The sequence below is a fragment of the Strix aluco genome, chromosome 2 (assembly GCF_031877795.1).
Source record: "Strix aluco isolate bStrAlu1 chromosome 2, bStrAlu1.hap1, whole genome shotgun sequence".
In the NCBI taxonomy this organism is placed as follows: Eukaryota; Metazoa; Chordata; class Aves; order Strigiformes; family Strigidae; genus Strix; species Strix aluco.
Window position 1 is genome coordinate 62,710,511 of NC_133932.1, and position 11,452 is coordinate 62,721,962.

At 38.1% G+C, this 11,452-nt stretch overlaps 1 protein-coding gene across 1 annotated transcript; it reads left to right on the forward strand.

Annotated features, from left to right (window-relative positions):
- Window positions 1-69: 69 nt before the first annotated feature.
- Window positions 70-11,079, forward strand: GTPBP6 (GTP binding protein 6 (putative)). The gene is made up of 10 exons (XM_074814967.1): window positions 70-547; window positions 2,367-2,504; window positions 2,929-2,999; window positions 4,916-5,046; window positions 5,753-5,823; window positions 6,249-6,407; window positions 7,738-7,946; window positions 9,283-9,431; window positions 9,739-9,891; window positions 10,367-11,079. Exons 1-10 carry the CDS (start codon window positions 169-171, stop codon window positions 10,506-10,508), a joined length of 1,602 nt encoding a protein of 533 aa, XP_074671068.1. The 5' UTR covers window positions 70-168; the 3' UTR covers window positions 10,509-11,079.
- Window positions 11,080-11,452: the final 373 nt, after the last annotated feature.

An 11,452-nucleotide genomic window follows, 5' to 3' on the forward strand; every position in this document is an offset into this window, starting at 1 on the left:
CGCTGTCACGTGGCTCACTGCCGCGGGGGGGCGGTGCCGACCCGCTCTGCGCCGGTGCCGTTGGGCTTCCGTAGGGGCCGGGGCGGGGGCGGAAGGACGCGCCCCGTAACGGTCCCTCCCCGCTGCCTCACCCCGCGGGGGTGGTGAGGCGCTGCCCGTGGTCGCGCGATGTGGCCCGGCCGCCTCTCGCAGGTACTCCTGCTGTGCTGCCGGCGGGCGGCGGTGGCTCTCGGCGCGGCCCGTTGCCGTAGCGGGCCGTTGTCCGCCCGCCCGCTCAGCGCCGCCATTTGCTTGGGGGCTCCCCAGCGGCCGCCGGGCAGGGGCGAGCCGCCGCGGGCGGGCGGCGGCGGGCGGTGGAAGGGGGTGGCGGGCAGCGGCGAGGACGAAGAAGAAGAAGAGGAGGAAGAGGAGGAGGATGAGGAGGACGAGGCGGAGCTGGAGGAGCTGCTGGGCCCCTCTCCGCTGGCGGTGCAGCCCGGCGCGCAGCGTGTGGCCGTGGTGCACCCGGCTGTCAAGTGGGGCCCGAAGAAGTCGCCGCTGACCACGGGTGCGTGGGGCCAGGCCCGTTACCCGCCGCGGTCCCCGCCGGCCGGCCGCGCCGCTTTCCGTCTGTCCTTGCCCGCGACACTGCTCCGGTTTCCCCCGGGGTCCGCGGGAGCACACGTAGGGCCATAGTGCCGGCAGGGGGACGTAGGCCCCTCGTTACAGCGGTATAAAATTCGGGTAAAAGGTCTAGGTCGCTCTTTCCTCTCGGTGAGTGTGGGCAGATCTGTGCTTTGGCTGGTCAGTCACGCTGACTTTGGGTCTTGGACAGCAAAACAACTCGATGCAGAGTTGCTTCAGGAAACAGCCGGGTTTCCCCCTTACTAGCAGAATATCTATAGCCTCCAGCTCTCAACCGTGCTGCCGGGCCTGGCAGGCTGTAGTCCGTCGGCCTGAGGCTTGCCCAGATCTTGGCTGAAGAGCAGGAATACTCGGCTGTCCCTAAAAGAGTGCAGTGAATATGAGGCCATGTGTAAGTCCTCTCACAGACTTAAAGCAGCGCTTTTAAGTTATGTAGCAATGCAGTCACCAATAATTCCTCCATAAGGACTTTATTTAGCATTGCTATTAGATTTCTCTCAGAAATCCTTGTAGCTAGCTAGCATGTACATTAATCATGCACAATTAAGATACGTGATGAACTTGATGCTTCTCCAAATGCTTCTCTAATTACAAAGTTGTAATAGGAAGCATTAAGCATCTTGGAAGTTAAATTTTTATATATAGACAGTTTATAGATTATTCTTGTATTCAGATTTACTGTTGATGAACCTAAATCTCATTCAGTTTTATTAGTGCTGCTAATTAGAGCAAGTTGTCACGTTGCAGAATAGAGTTTGTAAGCTTTTTGGAATTCACATAAGAGCTTCCATTTTACAACTGAAAAATAAATAAAGTAAGAAGGCACCTTTCTGTCCAGACATGCAGAAGAATAGCAGTCATTTCCATTTATTTAGGCCCTCCAGATGAAGAGCCTGAAGTCTGAACACATGTTTTGGAATGGTTTTTGAAACACCACAGGTACAACAGGAAATTGTGCATTTTACAAGGAACACTAACAATATGAGGAGAAAGAGGATCATGGTTATCCTTAAAAATTTAAACATTTGGACCAAGGTAACCTATTTAGTATACAAATTATGTTTTGCTATCTGGAGAAACTTGACTGTTTCTGTTAGGAAAAGAGGAAAAGTTTGGCAAATCAAAACTGGATTTACTGGTCCGATACAGTCCATGATTTCACAAAGTCCTCAAAAATCCGTGCTTTGCGATGCAGATGATTAAAAAAAAAAAAAGTGACTGATAAACCAGAATACAGGAATGGAATCCGCTGGTTTTAGCAAGTCATAAATCCGTGCAGGCCCTTTATGAATAAGTAGCAGTGAAGTTAGCAGTAGGATATGCCATATTACTAATTCTTAAATATTGCCACAAAACACCAAGGAATCAATCATGTCATTTTGTGCTCATCTGAAATAACAGAATTTATGTTCCAGCTAGTTACTCATTTCACTTGTTGAGGCAAAAAGCTTGGTAATTGCTTTGCTGACAATACAGTTAAAAATTCTAAATCAACAACCATGGAAATAATTTGTACTGGCAGAAAGATGCTTTGATAACATTGCATCAAACTAGAAGTTTAATTACTCTGATTAGAGGTAGAACATTTTGCTCCTTGTGCTAGAGGTTAAAATAAATTTCCTAGTAGATTTTAAGTGTAGCTTAGTATTTCCCTGTTCATGCATGTACTGTAGTTACTGGAAATCTGAGCAAAGTTATGATGGTATATTACAATCTTTTTTTCTTTTTTTGTTTTCCTAAAGCTGAATTACAGATTGCTGAAGCCATTGCTCTTGTAAATACCCTTCAAAACTGGACAGTTTTAGATCAAATAATTATTCCTACAAAAAATCCCGACAAGAAGTTTGTTTTTGGCAAAGGAAACTTTCAGGTTTTGACAGGTAAGGACAGATTTTTCAGCACTGCATCATTCTAAATGAAAGACTTCTGCAGCTGAACTGTTCAAGGATAGGTATGAAAGCTGAAGACAGGGAGAATTTTGTTTATCCATCATGCAGGTTTGCAAACAAAAGAATTTTTTTAAGGTTACAAAAGCAACAGAGAACAGAAATAAACAGTGCTTCCTGAAAATGTGTGAGGCAACTTAATCCCTAGGTTTATGTGATTGACATAAGTGAAACTGGCAGCTGTCCTTGACATAGTACTAAATTAGTGCAATTACAACTGTTCTGTGAACAAAGAGTATGGTGCCATTTGATATTTTATGAGCATCCTGCTCAGTGCAAAATGGTTTTATATTCTGTATATTTTAAAAAGAGAATTGACATTTAACACTGTATTTTGCAATGGTTATCCATCTTTTAGAAAAGATTAAAAAATTGCCCCGTGTGACAGCTGTCTTCTTGAATGTGGAAAGAATATCTTCACTAACAAAGGTAATTAAATATAATACCAAATCATATTCTTTACATCAGTATTGTTTGGGAGTGATTGATGTTATGAGAAGTAGGGTCCGTTATGGCTCTGAATTTGCAAATGGTAATATATGAAGCCACCTGGACTGAGTTTTGTTGAAAGAAAACAATTTCTATTACATTTGTCCAGTTGATTCATGTGTTTCCAGCTATCAAGCATGAAATTTAGTATAGACTCTGCTCCCACATTTGCCACTGGCCCTACACAAAATGTTGGAAAAGTTACTCAAGGTCTTTTTCACAAAATGGAGGTGATAACACAGCTTTTGTTATTAAGAATGTCAACATTTTGGATTCGCTATATGCACAAGTTTCTATACCTATATGGATAGTGTATTTATTTTCCTATACTCCTGTGGATGCTGTATGGTATTTTGAATACAAGGTGTAAATTTAGAGCAAGCTTGTGTTTGTTTCAAATATTTAAACTTTCATTCATAACCCTTAACAAGAAACCATATTTTAAATGGATGGATTACATTGAGGGGAGGAGCACACTTCACTGTTTTTTTAACACTGGCAGTAAAACAACTGGTGCATTAACTGTAGATGCTCTTTGAAATGCTTAGACAAACTGAAATAAATATTTGTAATGGTTTTTTGCATGTACAGCATCATGTAGGGTGTAAAGTGCATGCAGACTCTTCAAGCAAACATTAATGCTTTGCTGGTAGTTTTGAATGCTTTCCCTGATAGTAAAATGAATAGAGATGGTAAATATTTCTAATAGATAGTTATCTTGAGCACTTCAATTTATTGATGGAAGTTGAAAATGTTTCATTTCAATTTCCTAGTTATTTTCCCTCATTTATAGTATGACTACTTTTAGTACTAGATTTGCTAAAAAAATTTCTTTTTGCAAATCTATCTTAAGAGCAATTTAACAGGATTGATTCAAGAAAGTGTTTGAGAACATGTATAAAACACAAGCATTCTGGATCTCAGAGATGGCAGAGGCGGGGAACTACTGCATACTTTAAGTGCTTTTTGCTTAATTAGAGTAAGGGTGGTGTTTGGTTTTTGGTTGGTTGGGGTTTTTTAAGTATTTCATGAAAAGCTCATTGTGAAATAATTTTCCTGCCTTCCTCTCTTTTTTTTTAATTTTGGTAATCTTTTTTTCTTTTCCTATGTCATGGCTATCATTTCCCATTCCAGCATTTCATAATTATTTTTTACAAGGACTTAACCACTGAGATTCTTGATTCTGAGATATGCTGTAAGAACTGTTGTCAGAATCCATTAAAGGCAGTGGAAGGATTCTCGCTGAATTTGATGGGCCTGGTGTCCTGGTTTAGCCAGGATAGGATTAAGTTTCCCCAGCAGTGGGGGGAAGCTCTAGCTGGGTTATTCATATGCCATGCTGACGTCACCTCTGGGTGCCCATAGCGAGGGAAGAATCGGTGAAGAATCGGTGATCGCGTGGGTTTGTGCAGCCATTCCTCTCACTGCTGTATCAGTAGATATCTTGCTCTGTTCATTTTTATTACTGTTATTGTTATTGTTGTTGTTTGTTGTGTTGCTATTGCCCTGTTGTATTAAACCTTTCCTTATCTCAGCCCCGGGGCTTTGTATTTCACTCCCTTTGTGGGGGAGGGGCAGCAGCCACGTGGTCTCAGACCCTGGCAGGGACTAAACCACCACAGCCTGGACATAACGTTCTACCTTCTAAACTCTCTTTATCACCTTTCTTTGTGATCAACCACATCTTGCCTTTGTGTGGTCATATTTGTTGCCCATCCGTTGAAATGGAATCCTGAGATCCTCTGAGTTCAAGAGTCGTATCAGCTAACTGTAACTGTAGTGCTGTGTGGGAATTGATCTACTGATACTGTGGGGGACAGAAAACATTTAGGTTATTTTGTCTTGCATGGCTAAAGAAAGAACTGGAAGATGCCTGGGGTGTGAAAGTCTTTGACAGATACACAGTTGTACTTCACATTTTTCGTTGCAATGCGCGGACCAAAGAAGCAAAACTTCAGATAGCATTGGCTGAAATTCCACTTCTCAGGTACCTTGAGCTGTGCAAATCACATACTTTAGCAACTATTTCTTTACAGTAACAAAACTGGTAATACTGTACTGTAAAGAAAAATTACAGTGCTTGCATAGTATGCTCAGTGATTGATTAGAGCATAGAAATATTTGCTATAATGTCATTGTTTTAAGCATCTGCAGTGCTGAGAGGCAAAACCAAAAAGTGTTCAATAGATAATCTTACAAAAATATATTTCTCATGAAAAGGTCTTGGTTCTAACGCAGAAGATGGATTGCAAGAACATGTAAGAATTGGATATGTGTATCCCATATATAATATTGATGGATTTCATAAGGAAAGCTATAAACAAGGAAGATTAAAGGCATTAATTTCTATCTGAATTTTTCACATTTCTACATTACATGGCATAGAAATATTTGTATATGGCAGTTGGTGTGAGTTGCATGGATGTATCAGAAGCATCTTTGGCTCTCTGGAATTTCAGAATAGCCATTGTAATTTGCTAAGAGAGTTGCATGCTTTTTCAAGTTGAGGAGCCAGGAAAATCTGGATTTTTTTCTCCAGGTTTCTTGCCGTGAGCAGGTTTTATTCAGAGCTCTGTCGTTTAGTGTTGTTATTTGTGCTATTAGAGTATCGCTACTGCTTCACATTTGTTAGACATTTTAGGATAGCTTGATTAAAGAAAATTGCTTCTAATTAACTATTACTCCACTGCCAGGTCAAATCTGAAAAATGAGGTGTCTCAGCTAGATCAGCAGAGAGGTGGCTCAAGATACATCATGGGCTCAGGTAAAGTCTAAATATTCTCATGAATTAGAGGATTTTTTTTCTCCATAGCCTTTAAAAAAATTTAATTGCATCTTATTTTATTTGGAGGAGGCCAGATGGAAAAACTGTTTATGTTCTGCGTCTAATTAAGCAAACGTACAAAAATTTATTGGAAAGTAACTTATACTGGCTCAGTAAGTGGCCATGGGCAGACCAAACCCCCACTACAAGGGTTTATCGTAAGCGTACATGGTTATTCTAGAGTGCTTAGCATATGTTTTAATAATTACTTAGCACTCTGACTCTTAGGCAAGAATACATAGTTTCAGTTGCTTATTTATAACTTTGTATGCCCTAGTGCTAACTCACTTGATTTCAAATGCACATCACTTGGTTTGCTGTTTCTCTTGTAGGTATTCTGCCAATTATTCATTTGTATTTTTCAGGTGAAACGTTCATGGAGACACAGAATCGTATCTTGAAAGAAAAAGAACTTAAAATTAGGAACGCCCTGGAGAAACTAAGAAGAAAAAGATCTTTACTTAGAAATCAGCGCAGAAAACGCGAGTTTCCGATTATCTCAGTAATGGGCTATACTAATTGTGGTAAGCAAAAACTCATGAAGTTGTAACACAAAAGAGCTTACATTGTCTATTTTTTAATTAGGAACTCTAGCCAGAATCTCATTTCAGTGTGAATAGGCTTCGTATTTTAATTAGTTCTTAAATTGTGTAATGAATATATGTCAATTAGGATATAGTTAGGAAAGTAAATTATGCTTGGTTTAGTTAGATTATTTCTTTTTCCAGTCTTTGAAGACATGTTTTGGAGAAACGTCCAGCATCTATTGTGCCAAGAAGATTTTATATATAGTGCTGAAGACTGCACTGTTTGTGTCCCTTTATATGAATCTCTATTACTTGATTAGAATGGGTAGAGAAAAGTACATGGGTTTTAGATCACTATGAAGGATTGAGGCATAGGAGGAAAATTCAGGGGAGTTCTGAGAAACGTGCTTAAGAAGCACTATAGCTTTTCATTGATTGATGTATAGTGTTCTGAGTTGTGTTCATAAGAAAACCTAAATAAAGCTAAAGGGTTTTTTCTATTCTTTTTATAACTTACGGAAGTGAATTCATACATAAAGCATAAATAGACTTTGGACTAGACACTTTTTTCAGGTTACATTATCTTAAGACCATTTCATTTTCCTATTCAACATCTTTATAAAAACAAACTTACCTTGCACTGATTTTGTTATCAGTTATATACTCAAAGATCACACTGTATGTTTTTCTTAAATGTCATACTTCCATGGTTTTAAAACTGGGGATTCAACAAAATATATTACAGTTTTGTACACATAATTGAAATATTTTAACTAGGGTATATACTGAGCACTTCAGTTTAATAACTAAATTCTGTGAAATATTCATTGAGTTAAATAAATGTCTCTAGTATTATGCTCATGAGGAAATGTCCAATAAAAGCATAAACCTAATAAGCTACATATTATTAGTACTTCCATTTATTGTTGGATTTAACAAGTAAATATTGAATTGTTTTATTTGACCACAGAAGCACTGAGGAGCGCATAAGTGTATGCTTCCCAATGCTGCCATGGCAGCACTCTTCAGATGGTCTTAGAGGTGAGAGATGTGGGTAGGTCGCTTTGCAGGTCAGTTCAGTCTTTGATCATCTTGTGATTTCACAGCATGGCTTCCAGATGTGGCCTTAAATCCAATTCCAAGTTCTAAACGTTAAGACTGTCTTTGGATTTCCTAACATCATATAGATAACTAAGCATAGGCTGGATTTATATTAGTGAAATAGATAGGAAAAGGTATGTTACATCATACAACTCACCTGAGCCTTGCAAATTACATTTTTACTTGAAAAAAGCCATTAAAATCCTGTCCTTTTTTCCTTAATTAGGAAAAACTACCTTGATCAAAGCCTTGACGGGGGAAGCAGGACTTCAACCCAGAGATCAGCTGTTTGCCACTCTTGATATTACAGCCCATGCTGGCTATCTGCCCTCGCATATGGCAGTTATTTATGTTGACACCATTGGGTTTCTGACTGATCTTCCACATAATCTGGTTGAGTCCTTTTCAGCTACATTAGAAGAAGTGGCTTACTCAGTAAGTAGTTGACTATAAAAATTGATAAATCAAATTAATTTCCTTTTAGATAATCCTCACCCCTTCAGAAAAGGGGAAGCTCAGTGGCATGCTGCTCTTAGTAAAGTATCTGGCTGACTATAGTAGTCTTCTAAGATAATGAGGTAAATATCTCACCATAAGCCAATTTTCTGATACCTGAAATTATGCAGAACATATAGATATGAAGAGATCTCAGAAAGGATTTATTTGGAGTATATGTGTCCTTCTCCATAATATGTAAACCAGATAAATCATATTTTGCTGATATAATATCCGAAAACATAAACAGTGCATCCAAATAAGCTGAGGTTAGCTTTCCTGAGAGTTAAAAATTAAATAAAACCTCTGGAATGACCTGTTTCTAACTTAAGGTTTCCTATAGCACTAAAAGTGGGTGATTGTAATGTGATGCAGGCAGCATGTAATAAACAAATGTACTTTTCCAATCATTTTCTCACTAAAGTTAGTTTCCTGTGTTATGGCAAAGTGTAAAGCTGCATACACACAGACATTTAAACAAAAAGCCTGTATCGTCAAACATAATGAAGTTCAGCAGTAGCTAGATGCCAGAATGCTTCTGAGGATTAGACTGCACCATGTAACAGGACTTTCAAAATCTGGCTGCAAGTATCCTGTTTGTCTCTTATTCTGAAGTTGTTAAATGAAAGGCAATAAATTTACTTCTCGTTAATTATCAGAAGTTTGAAGCAGTATCTTGAGCAAAGATGATGAAACATTTTGAATGCAAATACTGAATTAGGTTGCTTGGTTTTTATCATGGCAGACATGATCATGTATGTATTTGAAGTGGATAACTTTTGTTTAAAGCTTTTTAAGTGAAGCAACAGGACAAGGATAATTTCTGCGTTTTGAATGGTAAAGTAGAATTAAAAGTTACATGAGGTTTTTTTCTCCCATTTTTGAAACAGTTTTTCAGCCGTTACTCGTCTAAAACCTTTTTAGAGTTTCTGAAGCCTTGTTGTTACACAGCCTTGACTTTGAAAAATTCAATCAGTTATTGTTTGAAATCTGAGTTCTGTAACTAGCTTGATTGACAGAGTTTGTTTCAGGGTTGTTGGAGGTAATCCGTATTCACTGTGTAGTGAGACTAAGCTGCTACAGATTTTCTTCCATCATGGTACAAAAACCAGTATTGGTTTAATACTCTTTTACAGTGTTAACCTGACCATGTATTACCTAATGGGTAGGAAAGTATCTTACAGGAATTAGCAATGCAAAAATAGTATAAAATCTCTACAACCTGGCAACTGGTGTGTTTCATTAAGTAACTGTCTTGTATATTGATGCTTGCTAGGATCTGATAGTTCATGTGAGGGATATTACTCATCCAGAAACCATCCTCCAGAAAGCAACTGTTCTGTCAGTTCTGAAGAATCTTAATATTCCCAGCCATTTATTGGACTCAATGGTAGAAGTTCATAACAAAGTGGATTTGATAGAAAGGTAAGCGGGAGATACTAAGTCTACTTAAACATTTCTTATGTTCTGGAAGCTTTTTAATTCTTACTCTAGGAAAGAGCTCCCACACTTCTGAGTACATTTAATAGTGTTTCTCAGTATTTTACATATGTAAATATGGCCTGAAAAAAAATTATCTCTTAGTTACAAAAGAAATCACTTGAGTCATACAAGAAGTGGCCTCTGTCAGGAAGGTGTCAGTATAAAGTAACACAGTTAAATTTTCCATGTTTGAAATATTTTCACAGCCTAATCTTCATGAGCAAATGTGCTAGCAGTTGTTACCTTTCAGGTATAAACCCACTGAAGAAAATGCTGTAGCCATTTCTGCTCTACACGGACATGGTTTAGAAGAGCTGAAAGAAGAAATAGAGAAAAAAATTTTGACAGTAACAGGGAAGAAGATTCTGACAGTTAACATCCACTTAGAAGGAGCTCAGCTAAGGTAAATAATTTTGAATTGTAAGAAGGACTTGGAGAAAAAAGAAACTCTTAGTCTTGCATGTCTTAAAATTTCCAAATCATATCATACTGATTTTAATCTGCATTAAGAATTACAGGGGTAATTATCAAAGTTTTCTGATCTATTGAGAAAAAATATCCCCATTAGATACCCTGGAGTCTCCTTCTGAAAGTGTCCTTCAGAGAGTTCTGTGTGTTAGTACAATAAAACATACTTCCTGAAAGACCATGCCACTGGTTCTGGAGGCAGATTTCTGATAAAAACACAAATCTGAAAGATTTATGAAAACTCTATACCCTATTTCCAAACAGCAAGTAGCAAATGAAAAGCTAAGTGAAACACTTGATCTTCTAAAGTGTTAAAATACCTAGATTGGAACATGTTGACCTAAAACGAAGATCACATTTTATGCAGTCTGTCATACTTTCAATATGCTAATATGCTTTTATGTTTACAGTTGGCTCTATAAGGAAGCAACAGTTCAGGAAGTAGAAGTCATGCCTGAAGATGGCACAGCCAGGGTGAAGGTGATAATCAGCAATTCTGCTTTTGGCAAATACAAAAACCTCTTTCCCAACAGTAAGATTTTTATGCCATGAAACTCCATCCTTTTCTAGGAAAAGAAACTGATCTCATTAAGAGAATGTGAAATAATGACCTGTTAGTCTAGGTGCTGAAGAGTGTATTTCTTCCCCAGTTGATGTTTTTGATGCATTTTAGAAATGGACACTGTTTCAGAAAATGTCTGTTTGGAAGCAGAGACCTTTGAGCTTCATTCTGTTAGCAAGTGCAAGGACAGCACTAAATTTTTAATGTTAAAACAGTTGTTGGCTATAAGCTGTAGACCTCAAACACATGGAAATCACTGGATAGCATCTGAATTAACCTTCAGAGAGTATCAAGTTTCTTCTATCATATAAATAAAGCTTTTTACCCCATTTTTCAGAATAAAATAATATTTATTATAGTTAAGGTGTCTCAGATGGTCCTTGGAAGTTAGTGAACAAAATGTTGTTGGCTGTATGTAAATAATACAGATAAATATGTATTCAAGCAGAATGCATGAGCCTAAGTAAAATAACTGCCACATCTTACTGCAGTGAAGCAAATAAAAGCTAGATTTGTATATTTAAGCAATAAATAAAGTTAGCTATGACCATCTTTTACCCATACAGTTTTATTGGCTACAGTAATTTATCCACAATGCCTGTTACTGTGTCAGTTCTTAGAGAAAACATTTAAGATACAGCAAAACATGGACTTTGTGTGAAATTGTTTCACAAAGAAAAAAAAAAACTGAAACCTGATCCATTTTGAGTTATGAATTCCTACTGGGAACCAATAAAACAATCAGTATCACAGAAAGGAGGAGTAAAGCTATTTTAGTCCGTATTACACAGAGAGATCAAGTTTTATTGAGTAGAGTAACAAGCCACTTGAGGGTAGCAAAGACAGGCAGAAAAACATTCCAAGTATGTATAACATAACATTTCATGCAGGTAGTGACCCTAAAAGAAAAATCAAAACTGAATGACTGCTCAGT